Genomic DNA, 21,747 nt, shown 5'->3' on the forward strand with positions numbered 1-21,747 from the left:
TTAAAATAAGGTATTTTTCACATGCACTAAGGCCATTATTTCAAGAATAGCATAAAAGAGGATAGTCACAAGGCCAAATGGATGACATGGTCCAACTCTAGGCTTCTGACAATCGGCAGCCAAAGTAACTTTTGTACTTTTAAGTAATTATATTTAGCACTGTGTATTCACTGTCTTCTATTATGACAATGGCTATCCTGTAAGGATACACTTAGCATTTAACTTGTTATGGTTTCAGACAGTGACTCTTAGGTTTATTTACAAATGAACACAAGTTAAGTTTGAGCATTGGTTCCACAATGCTCAAACTGTATCTGCAAGAAAGAGTATGGATGGGAACTGCTGAAAACCAGTATAAGCTAATTCATAAAGGAGATTGATTCCTAAAATTCCTCTTCCTTCTATCTTCAGTCTGTCTTCTTCCTTCACTTGGAAAACTTCTAGCCATTCCTTAAAGCCTATGATGCTATCTCTCTTTGAAGCTTTCCCCAGCTCCAGTAAACAGAGTTTGTTGCTTTGTCTTTTGTTTTTATCACATCCCTTTCATCACATTTTATGATGTTTCTGTTTATGTATCTCTTCCCATCATAAACTCTTTAGGAAGGAAATCATACCATTAATGGAATCATTATATGGTTATTAAAAATGGGCTCTCCGACCAGACAGACTATGCTCAAACCCTGGTTCTACAGCTGTGCAACCATGGGTATAATCCTTAATATCATCTGTAAAATGAGGAAAATGGGAATATCTGCTTTGTTGTGTTATTGCAATGATTAAATGAGATAGTAACATACAAAATGCTTTGAATAGTACCAGGCTCTGTTAAATATTTGCATTATTTCTTTTTTAATATCACTATGTCTTGCTTAATGTCAAGCATAGAGTAGATGCACTGTGATTATGTATAAAAAAGATGAAGAAATTCCATAATAAATAAGCACTTCTAAAGTGTTAACTTTTGCATGGTTCTTTATCAGTTCTTCAATAATTATGATGAAACAGGAGCACATATGATGAAAGTATGTGTTCCGGGACTGAGCTTGAAGGCCCCCTTAATCCTAAATCAGAGTTTCTTCAATAAACTTCCACTTATTTTCCTAAAATATTTTATAAGGAATTAAGGGTATCTGAAAACATATTTATACCCTACAGAGTTCTAAAACAGACTTCAGATAAGGAACAGTGGTTATGGTTGGCTAGGTTTGTATTAAATGACTATTTTCTGAAACGTTTTGACATAACTAGGTACAGCCTGGGAAGCAATAAAGAATCTGCTCTTCTCATTCACTGAAAACTCCATTAGTTGGCTCTCCTGTGACCTGGTCATGGAGACGCTGGCGGCTAGTTCCTCTTTTGTCTCCTATGTGCACCTGTCTGGCAGTGAAGTTTTCACTCAGAAAAAGTTTTGCCATATGCACAGGGAGTGGGACCCCAGGTATATGTGAAGGGAATGAGGATTCATGTAAAGCAATATCTTCATCCTGAGAAGAACTCCATCTAGCAGGGGTTACAATCCCCTGAAACTCTGACCAAAATATGTTCATTCCTTCAATGAGTATTGAGCAATACAAAGTCCTGACACTATTTTAGGGGCTAGGGATTCAGTAGTGAACTACCCAAGAGTATAAACAACTAAACAGACCATAAACAAAATAATGTCTATTAGAAAGAAATGATGCACTATGGGGACAAATGAAATAGAAAAGGCAATCAGATAATCTTGGAAGAAAGGGTAGGAGGCATGCAGTTTTAAATGGGAGGATCAGGAAAGGCCCCATGGAGACTTCAGAGATTTCTGATCATGTGTGCAATGGACTGAATATTAGTGAGTCCCCCACATTTATATGTCGAAACTGTAATCCCAATGTGATGGTATTTGGTTGTGGGCCTTTGGGAATAATTAGGTCATGAGGGTGGAACCCTCATGAATGGGATTCCTGCACTTACAAGAAGCGGGCAGAGAGCTAGCTGGCTTTTTTCCCACCATGTGAGGGGACAGTGAGAAGTCGGCAGTCTGCAACCTGGAGGAGGGTTCTTACCAGAACCTGACCACGCTGGCACCCTAACCTCAGACTTCAGCCTCCAGAACTGTGAGAAATAAGTGTTTGTTGTTTAAGCCACCCAGTCTATGGTAATTTGTTGTAGCAGCCAAATGGACTAAGACAACATTTATGAAGCACACATATGGGAGACTTTTTATATTTTTGAAAATAGAGTCTGCTCTTTTTTGGTGTAATTTACTTCATGGAAAAGGAATGATTTTAAACATTTGCTTACTTAACAAATTTTGACTATTGAGGAATAGTTTTTCATTGCTTTTCCACTTTATAAATAACAATGTATTTCTCAGGCAAAGAAAAGCCTCAAGAAAAAATAGAACTTTGAAAGTTCAGTAAAAATTAAGTTTATGTTTATTAGCTTTTCAATGATAATTCCCAAGGCAAATCACAAAATTCAAAAGAACAAATTGGTTTTATGTTTGGTATCATTTAATAAATAAATTGTTTAAAAAAATCTGTGATAGCTCAAATTAAAAAAAAAAAAAACTTCGTATACTAAAAAGGTATTCAACTTCATCAAGCCTCTGTCCCCATGTTCTACCACAGATTATGCAAAATCCTCTTTGTGCATAAAGGCACAACTTCTGAGACTTTGGGAGAAACTTGTGGTTTTGAGAAATAAATAACATTTATCTCCCGTGAAAAATGAAAGAGTCCCAAAACTCATTAGAGGCAACAATTCCAACTCTTACTGAAAATGAACATACAGAGAGTTTTTTTAAAAAATGGAAATTGATTTTGATAACTCAGATTTACATTAGTGCTCCATAAACTTAAATTGCCTTGCAATCACTTGGGTGCTTGTTAAAAATGCAAAGTTCTAGGCCCAGTCCCAAGATGTGAATGTGAAAATAGAACCACAGAATCTGCATGAGAATTAAGTACCCTAGATATTCAGGTCCCAGGGGTCCCCAGATAGAAAACAGTGGTCCCTGAAATGCAATGAAAACAAAGAAACAAAAAATCCACTTCTATTAAGGAAATATTAACACACTGTACACTCAATCCATGAACATTTTCACGCACTTTGATTAGAAGTGGCTTTATAATTAACAATCCATGTGTGTTTTACTTCTTAAAATTAACACTTTCTATTTGGAGATTACCAAGAGGTCAGTGTTAGGCAAAAGTCCCCCTTTCCCACCTTTTGATTTCTGTCTTCACTAAACCATCCTGGCATCACTTGACCCTCACTTCCTCCCTCCTTAGGGAGAAGTGACTTAACTGATTGGTAAATTTGAAAAGGATAACTTCCCTGCTCTGCTTAATTTCTCTCTGTTGTCATTCTGGAAGCAAACTGCCCATAGGGGGCAGGATTCTCCTGTGCTCTTCCAAGCCTAAGTCTCCCCAGGCAGCACCACCCTCCTCATGCTATGTGCTGGTGTCCAACTGGGGCAGCATCACCTCTGACTGAGAGACTCCCTAATTCTGGACCAGTCAGCAGGACCATGTAGCTCTCACACTGGGCTACAGCCTCCGACCTGGTTTCTATCATTAACAGACCACGTTAACACACCACATCCTCCATCTCCCACTCCTTTATCTTAGTTCTTACTCCTTCAGAATAAGGTGGGGGTAAAAGGGGATGCTGTTTATCTGGCTCATTTCAAAATCCTCAGAGTCAGAATAAGGGCTATTGTCAGATATACATGTAAACGTTGGAGTAGCAGTATTGGTCATTGATCCAAACACTGAAACCAACAAGCCATGTCTGTGCCATTTTATTTAAAACAAGTCTAAAAAGTTATATTTCTTTTATCATTTTATTCATTCAGTAGTAAACAAAAAGAAACTAAAAGTAAAAATTCATACCATCCACATCACACGTTGAAATGTTGAAAAATACTTAAAATTTTATAGGTAGCAATAACATGATTTATGACTAAGTCTCCATCTAAGCTAGGGTGTTTACGCCAATCTCTAAAGTGTCATTCAACTCATCTATTATCCATCTGATTTGGACTTAAAATAAAGCCTAAACATTTAGTTAGAATATGCTGACAGAACAATATTGGGAAGTCATTTAATTTCTCTAACCTTCAGTTTCTTCATCTGTAAATGGTAAAGTTATAAAAATTTTTCTCTTCATATATTTGTGGCAAAAATAAAATGGGAGTACCTATCATAGTGATTTATAAGTAATAAAATATCATTACAAATTATTATTTTTTATAAATTATTATTCTTATTACTCAGTTATTTGATTTTTCTCAGGGAATCATGTAACTCTGCTATATGTATTTCTTCATATTAAACAACGATGTACTGAGGAAATCCTACATGCAGTGGGACAGGTGCTATATATGCTATGGATAATACACATTAGTGCATGCTTCCTGTGCTCAAGAAGCTTTTACTTAAAAGAAGAGATGCAAGAAGTACAATGGAAGCAAAAAATAAAGAGAATAGCAGAGTAGATTTTGTGCAGTATCAATCATAAGGAAAGCAGAGATTAAAGAAATGAAAGGAGAATGGGCTCGACCTTAAAGATATCCTTGACTCACATGGATGGAAGGGAGCAGGTAGGTCATTTCAGGGAAGACAGACATGTGGGCAGAATCAGACAGGAGCAAACATGCCATGAATGCTGGAGTGGTTGGGCAAGATGATTTCCTGCCCTTTGGTAAGCAGCTCACTAAGCATTGTCCTGTTTCTTCAAGGTGAACAAGGATGCATGCCAACTACTCAGTTATGGTTTTTGGTAAGAATATGGCAAAAATATGGCTTTTAAAGGTCTCTGTAAAAAAGTGTCTTTGGATTGTCTTTAACCAAATTTTCTAGCATGTGAAGGAAAAAATGGAGCTAATATGGAGCAATTGGTGATAAGACAGGGTAAATCTCAATTATGAGACTCCTAATTCTCATCTACAGAGTAAGACATTTATCATTATGTTAGAGAGTGTTTGGGGAAGATTATTTTAATTAGGAGGCACTTTACATAAATATTCTCTAGCAGCGTATGGATTCCAGGGGAGAGAGAAATCTCTCATTTGTTTACTTTGTTTCAACTTTAAATAATCCTGTGTAATCAAAGAGAAGGTGAAGAGAAGGAAATAGGAATGTCATTAAGCAAGTTTTACCTCTCTACTTGGGATTTGCCTCTACTCTTTCCCAGCATAGTTATGAATGTAGTCAGAACTTATCCATATTTAGGAGAAGGTACACAAAGAAGCAAAGCAAGGAAAGGATGGCCAGTTAGTCAATTCCTATCCTATATCCCTGCCTATATCTGGGATTGGCCTCAGACCAATAATCTTGGTACCTCAGAATCCATAATGTACTTGATGCATCAGCAGACTTTCTGTGTCTTTACTGTGTAAAACATAAGCCACATCCCAGAGTGAAGAACATAGCACTGCAAGGAAACACCACGAATGACACCATTTATAATGAAACGATTGGAAGTTCTCTAAGAGAAGGTGACATGGTGTAGACGTCATGGCATAAGATCTCAAGCAATCCTTGTCCACTTGAAAAATTTCCCTCCCTTCCCAGCCTGAGAAAATGCATTTAAAGGAGTTAACAGACTTTCCTTAAATAATTGTTCTAGGATTTAAATTGTTCCTTAAAGAACAGACATTTCAGGTCCTTCTGGAACGTGGTAGGGTGAGGAGATGTACTTCATGGAAATATTTCTAGACTCACCTTAGATAGCCACTGGCAAGAATAGTTCTTACTGTTGTAAAATGTGTGTATTTGAAATATATTAGCTAGGCAGGTCAACTCTGAAGTTTACAAAGATTTTGCAACTACACAGTTTCTTTGCTGATTTTGCATTTCCCTTGAAAACACCTACAAAATGCTAAGCTATATGTTAGTTTTATTGTTGTTGTATTCTAGAAGAGATATATAAGAATACTGGAGCCAGCTTACTATTTTGAACATTATATTTTTAGTCTAAAATCTTGTTAGGGACCTACAGCTTATGTGCAAATTTGGAACAGAGGTATATTTTCTAAAAAGAATTTTAGCTATGCAACCTCTATTGTCATGAAAGAAGGCATTTGGATAATTCCTTCTGTGTGTCCTTGAACATTTGCAATAACAGGAAGGAGTTGATTCTGCTTTTCACTCAGGTGGTGTTTAAAAACTTCTGCTAACTTCTTCTTCAAGGCACCACTGATATTTAGGATTTGCTGAATATAGTGAAGACACATGTAGGATTTGGGTGTTTGTTCAGGTGCTTCTGGCTTCTAATTATTTTATCATTATCCATTTTTCCCTGTAATTTGTTTAAATTTGGAATCACATCGCCAATATATCTCATTGCTGCCGGGTCTTCAGTATTCTCCTGTTTATTCATGAGAGAGTTTCTATGACCAAGTCATTAATAACCATGAGTTTACTGAGATATATAGTCACTCATGTACTTAATTCTATTCAAATGGATGTCTGGGAAAGCACTTGCCCCCAGTATACTACCTTGATCTTACTAATCTAGGAAACTTAGAGTATTTCTTTACTTGTAGAGATTTAGAAACAAACAAACAAGCAAACAAACAAAACAAAAATGTTAGCACTTACGAGGAAGGTTAGAGTGGAAAAAACATGAGTTCTAGCTTCTGAAGTCTGTGGTTGATTCCAACTCTGCTATTTGGTTTCTCAGAAATGAGACAAGTTTCTTAGCCCCTTTGAACAAATTTCCTCACCTATAAAAGTGGATATTGAAAATACCTGTGAACTATCTGATACGTGGCAGAACCCAGCATAGTATAAGTTGCAACACAAAGTACTCAGAATCAGCATAAAGAAAATTATGTTTTTGACAGCTCTTTTCACAATGTTTAGGAGCCTTTCTACCTAAACTGGTTTTGTAAGAAGAGGGGAGACTGAAGCAATAATTAGAAAATTTGAGTTACAATAGGGTGTGTGCCTTGTCTCAAAATTATTCTGTGATTCAAAATCACTCTATGGTTTTGAAGATCTATGAAGCTGACATTTTGATGACCTCTATTTTATGGATGAGGAAACTGAAGTTCAAGAAATTTGGTGATTTACATAGGACCCACAGCCAGCATGTTTCAGGGGAGGGATTTGAGCAGTGTCTGTCTATTTTCAAGGCTCAGTGTCTCCTGTCTCCTAACCTGAATGTTGCCCTGACTCTACAGCCAAGTTCTACCATTAATTCACAAAGGAACTCTGTGTAGCTCATTACTTTATCATGACATGTAATAGGAGGGAGTTTGACTGCATGGGCTTTCATATCTTCCTACTCAAAAGATCTATGATTCTTAGTTCCAGAGTTTGTCACATGAACAAGATATTACACATTCTTACTTGAGATGAACACAAGCGTACCTCTAAAAAGAGACATTACTCTCCCTCCCTGCTATTTAAATGTATCTCAGTAAAATGCATATATTAGTAAGGCTCAGGAAACATTTATTAATAATAGCAATGATTTTATGTATTCCAATTTGCCTCCTAAATCCATACAGGCCCAGGTATTACTTCATCTAGAAAAAATAAAGACATGTTTTTTTTTCAATAAATAATCTGATGCCTACTAAATGCCACTCTTGATGGTTGTGATGGGCATGACCTTTGTTAAGAAGTGGAGATCATTTCATAAAGGAAGTGCATCTTGATTGACAAGAAAGCAGAACAAGAAGAGCATCTTCAAGCTACAATGTGAAGTTCATATCTGCATATAATTATGATTCTTAATGTTAGATTATAAAGCATTAGCAATTCAGCCCTAAGACACAGTTTCTTAACATTGAGTTTGCCAACATGGTCCTCAGTGTCCACCTTCAGAATGTCCCCTGATCAACAGCAGATGGTGACAGTGCAGTGAGCACAAAAGCCTGGGCACTCCTACATTACAGACGGCCAAGTAAATTTATGCCACCTCTTTGAAAAGCAATTTGATCTTAAATATATGCTAGGATACATGAAACAGCCTGTTCTCTTGTTCCATTAATATTTCTTCTAAGACTCTATCCTAAGAACATAATTCTAAATATGTAAGCAACTTCATACACAAAGATTCTATTAAAGAATTTTTCAAATACTGGACAAAATGCAAATAACTTACATGTCCTAAAATCAGGGTAAGTAAATTACATTATACATATTTATAGAATATAATGTAGGCATTAAAATATTTATGAAAGACCTATAATCTAATATAAAAAGATTTCTGCTCCACTGTTGAATTTAAACTACATAAACTTTTTTACATACAGTATTATTAAGTTTAAAGGAACAAAATATTACCAATGGTTATTCTTTGAATGGTGGGATTATGGGCATTTTATTCATATTTATTTCTTTCTGTATATTTATAAACTTCTTACAATGATTGTTTATTACTTTTGTAATGGAAAATCATTCCCTTTCTCACCATTCAGGTTTGATTTCCAATGCTATAATCTTTTCACACTTAAATGCACTTTAGTGACTTAAAAATATATGTATATAAAAAGAATTTATATATGTATATAAAACCACAAATTATGTTTGATCATAACTCAACCCAGTGGTTCTCAACACGGTGAGAGGTACTTTTGCCTGCCCTTCTTCCCCTCGTGGGATATTCAGCAGTGCCTGTAGATATATTTGGTTGTCAAAGTTTGCGGAAAGGTGCTGCTGGCATTCTGTAGGTAGAGGCCTGGGATGTTGCCAATAGCCCTATCATGCAGAGGACAGTACGCTCAACAGAAAATCACCCAGTCAAAAATGTCAATAGTGCTGAAGTTGAAAAACCCTACCTTAAACAAAATGTTTAATAATTATATTAATTCAAGACTGTAATGGGAACTCTGAGTTTATTACCAGAACCTCTGAATAAACTTGCCTATGTATCATCACTCCATCCATCTACTCAATCCCATAGACATTGAGAGTACAGAGACAAGTGCTCTGCCTATGTGGTGCTTGAAGTTTAGTGGAAGAGAAAGGCATAGAAATCAAGTTTAATGTAATCTGAAGTGCTAAGGCAGAGTGCTTTGGGATAACAGATATGGGTACTTCATCCGGTTAGGTGGTTCAAGGGAGGCTTTCTGGAACAGATGGTTCCTGAGCTGAGCTTAAAGGATAAGAAGGAGTTAATCAGGGGAAGGGCAATGAGAATTTTATTCTAGAAGGAGGGATAGTCATAATACAGGGAAAGGCATGACACATGAAATAGAATGGGGTGCTTGGGAAATAATGAGTCTGATAGCCTTGGAACATAAAATGGGCACAGGTGAGGGTGGAGAAGAGGCACAGAGGCCTTAGGGCCAGAGTATTATTTTCTGCTTCAGGAAGTCAAGAAATGCTTCCCAGAGAAGGAATATGAACTATGATTTGAAGGTTGAAAAGATGTCTCCAGGAATATGAGGAGGGAAGGGCATTCTGGGAGAGAAAACAGTATATGCAGAAGTATGGTAGCTGGAGACCACACAAAATGACCAGGGAACTTAAGTTTAGTGTTGCTGAAACATAAAGTTGGGAAGAAAGAGGGGAAAAAAAAAAAGGAGAAATGACTAGAGATGAGATCAGTCAGATAGGCACTGGTCTGATAGTGACCTTTGTATTATATGCAAAGACATGGAGATTTTATTTTATAAGTGAAACAGAAGAATCTTGAGTATCAGCTTAGTTGCATGTCTGGAAAGATTTCCCTTTTGAGAATACGAAGTCAGGTTGGAAGAAAGTGGGATGGGGATGGTGTTTAGATGAGACACGTGTATTGATTTAAAGGAACAAGCTATCAAAGATGCAGTGAGAAACCCACTGATACATATTTGTTGTGTTTCCATGATATACTTTGTACTGCTCTGGACCCTATGGAAATACTGGCAAAATTCACTCTGTGCTGAGGTAGAGTGTTCTCTTCTCTGGCTGAGGAGAAAATAAATGAACACAAAGTAAATGACTTGGGGAACAGTGCATGAAGGTTTGTCATTAACAAGTATATCTTGTATGACATACATCAGGACTGACTGAATTCAGATTAAGGAGGAAATGTGGTATTAGAGAGAGGGTAGGTTTTGATCTGGGCTGAAATGGGGAAATATGGGTGGCATTTGGGTAAGAGAAGGAATTGTGGGAGAAAAGGGAAGAATGGGAGGGAAGACTTAGAAACTGGGATCAACACAAAGTGTCCTTGAAAATGTGAAACTAGGTTATATCAACTGTCTGTAGTTCCCAAGGATGTGTGATGCTGAGTGCTTAAAAGTGTCACTCAGATTCAGCTCAAAGGCCACCTCTATGGGTCCTTTCTGATGTTCCCCACCTTCTAAATAGTACTGGTCAGTCTCTTCTTATGTCCCCCTATGCCTTGCAAAGATGTGAGACCAGGAAAATTTACTAAACCAATTTGTCTGTGTGTAAACCCCTCTTAGCTAAAACTATGCCTTTAAGTTCCCAATTACTAGCACCACTGAGTTCCCAGTACAGTGCCTGGTACACAGATCACTTTTAAGAACCTTCATTTCATGGACGATTGAATGAACGATCATGTTTAGTAATACGTATGATGGAAGTTAAGAACAAACACAGCAATTATACTAACTCTGCAAGCAATACAAAGTATTTGGTGACCTCTGTGCTCCAGTCACTGTGCTAAACATAATTTTAAGAAATATCATTTAATTTACTTCTCACAATAATCCTATGAGGTAGCTACTATTATTCTCCCCATTTTTGAGAGAACTGACATTCAGCGTGGTTATAAACTTTGTCCAAGACCATGTGGACAGTCAAAAGCAGAGCTGTGAACTGACTTCAGGTCGGTCTCACTTCAAAAAACATGAAATTAACAACTATTTATAGATTTTTCATTTTCAAGAGAATTCAGACTTAAGGTGATTTTACTTTTTAAAACCTTTGTTGATTCAATGTATTTGTCCTCGACCCATAAGACTCAACGTAATACAACAGTCGGAGGACCAGTTTACTTTGAAGAGTTGAAATGTGTTTTTAACAAACACACAAGATAAAGGTTTATAAACTCAATGAAGAAAGCATAATGTCTCCTTGTCCAAGAGGCAATGAAACCTAAACAAAACTCAGTAAGAAGGAGGGACCCTAATTGTCTAGCTCCAGCATTGACTCACTGTGTAACACAATCATGTTGATGGCTTAATTTACAAAACAACCCTCTAAACTGGCCTAGAAATTGTGAAATTAGGGGAAGGGAAAACATTGCACAAACACATACATCCTAATTCAAATCACTTGCTAATTTGGCAGATAATTCCATTAAGCCAAAAAGAAGGACTAGACCCCCATCCAGTCAATGAGACTAAGGACTCAAAAAAATCTAGATAAGTTTCCAAAAGGCGACATCTTACCAACCTGAGACCCCTTCTCAACAGGTTCCTTTATTGCCAACTCTAGTGTAGGGGTTAGCAAATTACAGTGAAAGGTCAAGTCCAGCCTGCTACCTCTTTTTGATCTTTCAGCGGTATTGTTTTACATTTTACAATGGTTAAAAAATAAAATTCTGTGACAAATGAAAATTGTATGAAATTCAGATTTGAGTGTTATTGGAAGACAGGCACACACATTCAGTTTTATACCTTTCACGTTACAACAACAAAGTTGAGCAGTTATAATGGACTTCATGACCCACAAAGTTTAAAATACTTAACATATAACAAGATGACTGACAACTGTTCTAGAATAAAGCTCAGCAGGTGCCAAAGAACTCAGTGAACAAATCATTGCAAACATCATGGGTTTGACCTTTCAGATTTATTGCCTAACTCAGTGGTTCTCAAAGTGTGCCCTGGAACAGCAGCAGCCTAAAGTGAGAAATCATTAGAAATGCAAATTCTCAGACGCTAACCTAGATCTACTGAATCTGAAACTCTTAGGGTGAGGACTAGCAATCTGTATTCTAACACACCATCTAGGTGATTTTGATACACGTAAAGTCTGAGAACTGCTGATATAACTCAAGGAATGTGTTATCTTTTCATAATTACAAGAAAGGCATTTATTGGCTTCTATTTGTATCCCAAGCACTGAGCTAGATATTTCACTTATATGTTTGTATGCCCTACAACAATTCTGAAAGGTTGGGCTTATTAGCCTCATTTTACAGAAGGAACTCGAACTCAGGAAGGTTAAGTAATTGGTTGAGAGTTACTGAATTAGGATTTAAACTCAGAGCTTCACTTGCCCTCACTTTACTCTGCCCTCTCCCTTATCATGTATGAGAGAAAGCAGCTCCTTAGACCATGAAGGAGCTGCCTGGGTTTATCAGGTAGGCTTTGGCATTCTCTTGTTGAATATAAACAATGTCACAGAGTACTAACATTAGACAAGACCACTCTGTACCTATTGATCAAGAAAAAAGCAAGACCACTCTGTAATCAAGGCTGAGAAGAGGGCAAACATGAACTTCATTTAAACCACAAAAATAACCAAATATCCACCATTCTAGCTAATGTAGCTTGCTTTTTGCCAATTACAGCTTTAGCCTTTGTCTAGTTTTTGCTACTTGTACGTAAGATTTATTAAGCCAATTACCCTGGATTATTGACTTCATCGAACAAAGCCCTGCTTCCTAAATCATAATCCTCTAACACAAGCTCAAATCCAGAAGTCCTTTCTAACACTCTGTTACCGAGATGCCTCACAGTTCTCCATGGTGTGTGTTCTCCTTTTCCGCAAAAAGTAACAAAGCCAAATTGTTTGACCACAGGTGTGTTCCTGGTGCTCTTTGGCTGGAAGTCATTGAAATGTACAACTCCTCCACCCTCATCCCTCCTCACTAAGTTTCCACCTCTCTGCTCCAGGCTGGGGTGGGAAATGGGTTCCCAAAGTAAGCAAAACTAAAAAAATAATAGTCCCCAAACCAATCAGTACCAAGCACATTGTCAGGTTCAGAGCAGACATTTACATGGATTAATTATACCTTAAGTGGATTAATGGGCTTTTTAGAACCAACCTGATTACAATAATGACTTCAGGAAGCTGCCTATTTTTTCCTTTAAATTACAGTTTAAATTCCTATTTTTAGCTTCCAGTCTTTACTTATCAAAGTCTTTTGATCCCTCAACTCATCAGATTTCAAATGCCACCATCTCTGTGTAGCCTTCCCTGAAATTTTCCAACTGGATGAGATGCTCTTCTCTTTGTGTTTTCTAAGGGCCTTGCTGCCCCCACCAGACACTTTTTCATCTTGGATTAGTTATTCATGAGCTGTTTGGTCTTTAATTTGAAAACTTCCTAAGAACGGTAAAATGCCCCATGTCCTTTACTCTCCTTCACACAGTAGGTGCTTAGTAGATATTTGTTCAATTTCACTTAGAAATCCAAGTTGTTGTTGTTTTTTTTTCCCAGTTATGGAATTGAAAGGGCTACTTTCCCAGCCAAATCAAAGTCCATCTAAGCTGGGCTTTTTCAGCTCTCTGCTGGATGTCTGATTTGAAATTATTTCCCAGGGCCATAAGGTTCTAACAAACAGCTACCTCAAATGCTTTTGGTGTGTGGTTTATCTCTGCTTTGCAGGGTAATATTGATGTTAAATCTTTCTAGCAGAGAAAAAAAGAAAGTAAAAAAATTGTAATCAACTAATCAACAGTTTCCAAGCTACTTTGGAAACTTGAAGGAGGCACTAGAGGCTCTCAAGTATGTCACACAAGTAGGAGTGCACTGGCACTATTACTGTATGGGAGTAAATTACACTCAGGCCATCATTTTTTTAGTATGTTCTACATATCAAGCATTGTGCTGGACATCAAGGTTAATTATATAATCAAAGAGATGGAATAAAACTATGTTTATTTCCCTTTACATTTTTTTCTGTTTTTGTTCCAGGAATTCCACATTTTATACCATGTTCCTATGTTGGTATTACCTCATCCAGTACCCTGTATGTAGAACTTGTGCAAGCGACTTTCTGGCATATGAATTTGATAAAATTCTCTTTATCCATTAAAAACCCAGCTTAGAAATCATGTCCTCTGGGAGTCATCTCTGATCACTTCTATCTCTTCCACTTGGGCTTAATTACTTTCCATTCTTTATATCTCGGACTCATCCTGATTTAGCTACCATAATGTATTGCATTTTCTTTGTCTATACTCTACATACCCTTATACAACTGAGAGTTCCTTGAGGGTAGCAACTACTTTTAATTCATCTTTGTATACTGGGCTTAGCAGAGTGCCTGGCATATTGTAGACAGCTGAGAAACAATAAATGTAAGCCACTGTGGAAACACAAATAACAAAGTATTGGTAATTATTGAAGTTGTATGATGGGTACATCAAAGTTCATTATACTATTCTCTACACGTTTTGTGTGTAAAATTTTCCAAAATAAATGTTCAAAGTAATTGAAGACCTTGCAAGATGTCAGACGTACCTTTCAAAAATTTTAAATTCCCACCATAAATGAAGCTACTATATTGGTAACTACAACCTCTGTGTGCCCCAGATTTCTTTTTTTTCTCATAAGAAATACATTTGAGGCCAAACAACATTGTCTTGAAATAAAAAACAATTATGCCATTTCAGAACAGGTGCAGGTCAAGAGTATTATATTAAACATGAGTTTCTGGAAAAACTGGAAATTGACCTTTCACATTAAATATCTTATTGAGGAGGGCAATCTATGGATTTTTGCCCATGTTGTCTCCTACCTAAATTGTTCCAGAAGCATAACTGGCACCTCTGCTTCCACTCTCTTACCTCTGAACTCACCTTCACCTACTCCCAGGCTGATGCACCTGAAACACTGGTCTGCCATATCACTCATTATTTCCTCAAAGCTGAAGACTTTGAGCAAATGGCTCTTCACCAGTGAGAGAATGTGTCCTCTCATCATTCACCCCAATGGACCCCTTCAGACACATCTCATTTCAACATTCTGATGCCTGCCTGCTACAAGCCGCTGCTCTTCTCCATGAAAGCTACCTTCGGTCAGTGTTCAGGGTCACAATTCAAGCTCTTTGCTCAGCCTGGAATGTTATTTCCCCATTCTCCCATCTGGGAACTCCTTCTCACACTCTAAGTCCTATACAACTGTTTTTTTCCTCCATGAAACCTTCCCTTGAGGCCTTTCCAGAAGGTTCCACTCCATTTGTGCCTCTACAGGCCATTTCTTGGGTTTGTGCCCAGAGCTTATTTCTCCTGTCTTGTTAGGTAATTAGTTTCCCTTTCTAGAATGTAAGGTTACTGAGAGTTCATTCCTTCAGTGTTCATCTTGTCCCTTCCCACCAATTCAGTCAATGCCTAAGAGAGTACCCTGCCCACATTTAGAATCCAATAAGCTATATATTACATGCAACACTGTGAAATGATGAGATTAATCTTGTGAGTGTTCTTCCTCCTTCCCTTTATTAATGAGTGGATATGTGTAAAACCTCAACTCATTATATTAAAATCCCATTAGTCATTTTAATCCTCTTTACAAATTGCTTTTGCTCTCTAAACCTTGAATTTTAACTGAAAGAGAATTATTTTTTAAAGTAGGGCTTTATTGAAATCAGAATCTAATCTAGGTGGGAGCAGAAATGTTTCTCTTTACCTTTTCCTATTCATGGCTAATTCTCACTAGTCATTGTAGATAATAATAAAGTAACACTGCTTTATCTTGACACTAATACAGAAGCTCTCATTCATATAGGCTCAAAACTACTTTCTAAGCTAATCAATCCACGGAGTCACACGAGAAAATACTCCACAATAGTACCAGTGAAGAATCATTGCCCCCTGAGGAGAGTTTAAAGTTTGATGTTGCCTAAAAGAAGCTCACAGTTCTGCTCTGGGCCTCATCTTTACTTCTCCACCAAAAAGTGTGGCTAATTCTCTGGTCTTTTTCTGGGCTATATTTTCTAAGTGGTACAATCTCAGTTAAATGTTTGGCAATCTACATTGGGAAAGCCCTTTTTGGCCTTTTTATCATTTGCAGGTAGAAAGGATAAAGGACTTGATAATCTAATATTTTGTGGCTTGCTCTGTAAAGGCCTTTTTTCTTATATCTCCACTTGACTCGTGATCAAAAACATCTGTTTCTGCTTGGAGAGTGCCCCAATCTGAGAAAACAGAGATAGGAGGCCTAGACTAGAATTCTTATGATTTCATTGGGTCTCATTGTTGGATTCTACTTGGGCTAGCCATTCATGGACACTGAATATGTCACAGATGGTCAAAATTCAGTGCAGGTCTTCGAAGGAAAGGGGCTCAGGAAACCATTTGGGGTGCTTCTATTCTAATCCTGCCTCTAAAGTCAGTAGTCTGGTTTAGCTCACTTCCATGCCATGCTTGGGTCCTATACTTGGGTTGGGAAATTGTGTAGCCATTGTGTAATCTTATTTCCTATGAATGTGTTTCCCTCGGATATCTCATAGGGTGTTAGTGGACAGTTCAATACAAGATTCAGGAATTCAGGAAATTTACCACCAATGCTTTCATTAATTCTCTTTCCCAGTATTAGGAAAGAGAAATAAGTAAAAAGTGTGTTGTAGTAGGAAAAGCACCGTATAGGATTCAGCAGTCCTTGGATTCGGTTCTGTCTCTACTCCCAGTTAGTGTTGCCTTCTGATAAATCTGTCAACATCTCTGGGTTGCAGTGGTCTTCTATGTAAACTGAGACAGTTGGACTAGATCAGTACTTTTTAACATATACTTCAGAACAAAAAAGATTTTTTTCCCAATTTTTTCCTACTTGTCAAGGAAATATACCTCATGTATGGTGATAACCTGCCTCTTTGTTATTTTAGCACAACCAAGCCTTGTATACTGAATCCAAAGTTTGCCCAGCTTATTGGACATTTTACACAATATCTTAAATGTGTAGGCACATCATCTCTATATATGTGTGTGTATAGAAATAAAGATTCATATATGGACATGGATATTATTGTTTGGGTATGAATATGGATACCTATCCCAAGAAAGATGTTTCAGACTAGCTCAAAATTTTGTGATTCTATTTGCAGGAGTTAGGTTTACAATTCTACTTTTTGTATTGTTAGAATTCAAATTTGAAGGTTCTGTCAGAAAATCTTTAAGTGACATAAAACAGCACTTAAAGAATAAAAGCTGAGTTATTTGCAGGGGGCTTTTGCCAACTTGGGACTTTTGACTTTAAATGTCTACATTACCAACACTGGCAATAAAAGACAGTGCGCTATCTTATAGGGCTGTGAAAGTTGACTTCCTCGAATACCTCCATGATGGTTTTCCTTAGAGCCTGTTTCATCTAGTTCTGAAACCAAGCCATCTTGAGTATAGTGCACTAAAACCATGGGTTATGGCTCAACTGAGTCCAGAGAACAAAAACTAATATGGAGGAGGAATGAAACAGAAGCAAATTATTCCAATCATAGAAATTGAAATGATCTTATCTGTATTTTGTTAATTCACCACTAGTGAGTGCACTGAGGCAGAAATCTCAAAATAATGCAAGATTTTTGTGTAGCACTTGGAAAAGTTTGTTTCTGTATTGTTTTCCTTCCAGGAAAAAAGGTAAGGTTAAATAAAATTACTCCCACGGTTAAATAAAATTACTGTGTAATATGAGAAAAAGCAGAAAGTATTTTCTGAGGTTTTTTTTTTTTTTTTTCGATTTGCAGGCCTCTCACTGCTGTGGCCTCTCCCGTTGCAGAACACAGGCTCCAGACACGCAGGCTCAGCGGCCATGGCTCACGGGCCATGGCTCACGGGCCCAGCCGCTCCGCGGCATGTGGGATTCTCCCGGACCGGGGCACGAACCCGTGTCCCCTGCATCGGCAGGCAGACTCTCAACCACTGCGCCACCAGGGAAGCCCCTGAGGTTTTATTTAATCCCATTACAATATTGTTCTTATGTGTGCCTGAACAGAACTTGTCACAGGTTGAGAATACTTAAAAGAAGATATGAAAATTGCATGGAACTTCTTCTGTTCTTATAAGGTCTAAATAGTAGAACCTAATGAACCCACTTGTAGAAAAAAGGACTTTCTGAAGATAACATACATTGACCATTATTAACATATTAACAGAAACAACCTGTGTACCAGATGGATATAGTTTGGGATGATGTCATCTTAGCTATCAGGTCTTAGCTCCTTAACTTGTTCAGAAAGATTAGAAGCATGGGCAGGCTTAAATATGTTCCTCATCTTCCCCCATTGCACACAACGTGAGAAGTGAATATTCATAAATAACTCGGCAGTAAAAGATCATATCCTTAGGAACTCCATTCTTTCACTTGAGAAGAAAGAAGAGCTTGGACATAGAATTGACATCAAATAATTAGGGTTTAAATAATTCAAAGCATGTTATTTCAGTAGAAAGATTGTATATGTATATATAAAACTATATATAAAACTATATATATAACTATATATATATAACTATATATATATATATATATATATAACTATTAAATGGAAGTTAATCAACTTTTTTTACTCCCCAATCGTTGTATAGAATTGATTTGGGTAGTAAAATTTATATTAGACGGATGAAATATTTATTGGTAGCACCAAAGCTGTCCTGTGCTTATATGGGTTCCCACTCAAGAGACAAATGAGCAAAGTGGCTCATTGGGAAATGTAAATGGAACACTTTTGCAAATTAAGAGTTCAAAGCACATTTTTGCTAAGCATTCACTAAATCAATTTTAAATCAAAAGCATTTTATATAATAATCAATAACCGAAATAAAGCATTTTATATCATAATCAATAACCCAGCTCCACCCCCGTACCTCCTAACTAATGAGGCAGCCACATATTTCCCTCACAAATCTGGGTACTCCTCCAGAGGATGGAATTACTAATGACATTATGGCATGGTAGTCAACACGAAACTTGACAACCAAAACAGCAACCTGTATTATCACCCCATAATAGAGAGACCTAACTTCCTATCTTGGAACTATATTTAACCCACAATATCACCCTAAACTCAAATAGGTTTCAAATAGAAAGATAATGGCACAATATCCCTTGCTTTCCAATGTCAAATATCTGGGTAAACAGAAATGAACTGCCCAGTGCTAGGCGGCTCCATGTCAAGCACGCATATTTTAAAACTTTTACTTTGCGTATTAAGCCTGCTCAACTTCTGCAGCGTCTGTATCCACTTCTGAACCAGACCTGACCAACGGCACGGATGGGAGCGACCACTTTACCTTCCGAAAAATCAATCAGTCCCAGCAAATGAAGCAGCTTCAGAGATGCACATATAATCACAACAATACCCACTGTTTGCAGTCCTTCCGACTCCCACTCGAGAGTCAACATCCTTCAAGCTGGTAGAGCATCCCAGCCTCCGAACCCCTTCGGAGTGGAGGGAGTTAATTAGAGAATCCGAGCAATATCTGGCTTGGAACGAAGACTCACGAGGGGGGAAAGTGAGCAGCTCCTCAAAGATGCACCCAGCAAAGCAGCGGCCCCCCGGGGTGAGGACCGACTTGGGCTGAAGTCCAGGCTCTCATACTGATGCTGGTATTTGCCTGGTAGGGTCCCTCAATCACAGCGCGCCGGCCTTGGGACTCTGCGCTGCAGCCAGCGAGTACTTGGACTTCAGAGCTGCTAGGGAAACATCTGTTGGAGAACCGGGGAGTTTGCTGTGTCCCTGCCGAGAAGAGACACTCCCAGGAAACTTGCCCTGGAGAGCACAGCGGCGCTCTGCGCGCTGACGACGCAGCACCGTGCTGAGAAGAGCTGTCTGCGCGCTAGTTTGCAGCCTGGTAAGCTTGCGAATGTCCTCTTTTTGCCATAGCAACTGCTCTCTCTTCTCGGAGCAAGTTCAACCCGCTTGCTCTCAGGCTGCTAGGAAAAATTCAAATTTGGTGGCTGGTGCCTACAGCCGCTTAAAAAAGCCCCTGCGGAAGCCCATGGGCAGCTTTTCTTGGGAGAAAAGCGCAGGGGCAAAATATCCATGATTCAATGGCTTTTTTCAAGCGGGAGCATCCAAACCGCAGCCCACTTGCCACTACACTGGGCCTGTTCTGGTCCCCGTTGACACATGATTGAGAGCATTATCAGGGAGACTGATTTAGTCATTATATTTACAAACATGGGTAGAGGGTGGGCAGAGCAGTGCCTTGCAAGAACACTCCTGCTCAGTAACTGCCCCCTGGAAGGTGAGTGCTATGATCGTCCTTAAATTCTTGCTTTAGCCTGTCTCAAAGCAAAGTTTCACAAACTTCCCTAATGATAAAAATTACTCGGCTTGTTAAAAACAATCTTCTGTGGAGAGTCTGATTCAGAGGATTCTGGAGTTTGTGTTCTTAAACTAGAAGCTAGGTGATTCTTAGCATCAGGGAAGCATGAGTCCTGCTGTCCTGAAAGATCCCAAGGGGCATTCTATTCCAAACCACACCAAGCAGCCTAGGCAGCTTTGTGGGAATGGTCACTGGATTCTGGGCTATGTCAGAACCACACTGGCTTAGTGTGGTTCTGACATAGAACCCCAGCCCAAGAGTGGTGGTGAAAAGAATCAACTGCGATTCTGTACTTGAAGGGATTTTTAGCCCCTGAGAACTCACTATGAAACATAAGGGCTTATGAGTAATGTCTTAGACCCCAGGGGATATCTCCTGGTTCTGCTACTTTCTTGCTTTGTGATTATTTTGCAAGACACTTAACCACTCTGAAAACAGTTCTTATTCTGTGAAGTTGTGATTATGATCCTTCAATGCTTTATTTAAAGTTCTCCACTTAAAGGGAACTCTGGCAACTTAGAGTGGTCATAATAAGAGTTAACATTTACTGAGCATTTACTATGTGAGCATTTACTATGTGCTCATCAATATTAGCTCATTAACTCATCCCCATAGCTCTATGTGATGGGAATTATGGTCATCTTCATTTTATAGGCGAGGAAATGGAAACATAAAGAGGTTAACTTGCCAAAACTGTGGGCACAGTGCTTGGTAGGCGAGGAACATTCATTCTTTCATTCAGTTATTCTTTAACATTTATTAAGCTGCTACTATGAGCTATAGATGATACATGAATGATAAAATGGGAAACAATGTCCAAACCTATCCTTTGGGGACTTACAGGCTAATAGCAGAGGCAGGCATGAAATTGAATGTGACCCATAAATGTTCTAGCACTTGAGTAGATATCTTTGACGGTACAGTGGGAACACAAGAAGGGAATGTCAGCTCCACCTGGGGAAAGGTGGGTGGTGGTAACAGGAAGGAGACTTCATGGAGGAAGTAGCCATCAGTGATGGTAGCTTTCATCATTATGGGAAATACTGTATCATACACAAGCTTCAGGGTAGGAAGGCTTGGGTTAAATCCTGATTCTGTCACTTGTTTGCTGTGTGAATTGGGGGAAACCGCTCCATCACTGAGTCTCAGTTTTCTAAATCCGAGATAGGAATGCAGCTGCCTCCTTGTCATGGTTGACATGAGAGTTAACAGACCGTGGAGAGCTGAGCCCAGCCCCTGGTATTCCCTTGCTCAGCACAGGGTAGTTGTGGGATTATGATAGAAGTGCCAACTCTTTAGAGGCTCTGCTGGGTCTCGATGGATGAAATGACTTTACTCTTCTCTGGTCCTGCTACTCCTCCCTGCCCCTAAGTCTAGTTGCAGTCTTTTCTCCATAAAGACTTTTTGAACACCCCAGCTCACAGGGCTATTTTTCTCCTCTGGGTACCAGGAAAATAACTGGCACCTACAACTTTAGGTCATCAAGTTGGCTCTTTTCATTTTGGATAATACGCTTATGGGAGATATCTTTCTATCAATCAGCACAACCATCTATCCATCTAAACATGTTGTTTTCAGTTGCA

General features: G+C 38.4%; 1 protein-coding gene across 3 annotated transcripts in view; it reads right to left on the bottom strand.

Moving 5' to 3' along the window:
* KCNIP4 (potassium voltage-gated channel interacting protein 4) overlaps positions 1-21,747 on the bottom strand; it is a gene marked incomplete at its 5' end in the record, with an annotated part of 1,187,261 nt that overhangs the window by 206,035 nt on the left and 959,479 nt on the right. For 2 of the 3 annotated variants that reach the window (XM_082611092.1, XM_082611090.1), the window contains one exon: positions 19,127-19,238. The exons of the other annotated variant lie outside the window; for it this stretch is intronic. In XM_082611092.1, the coding sequence (XP_082467218.1) occupies positions 19,127-19,238 (112 nt within the window). Of the gene's footprint in view, positions 1-19,126; positions 19,239-21,747 lie in introns of those variants that run through there. 3 annotated transcript variants of the gene reach the window in all.

Source organism: Mesoplodon mirus (assembly GCF_964341445.2).
Source record: "Mesoplodon mirus genome assembly, chromosome: 2".
Lineage (NCBI taxonomy): Eukaryota > Metazoa > Chordata > Mammalia > Artiodactyla > Ziphiidae > Mesoplodon > Mesoplodon mirus.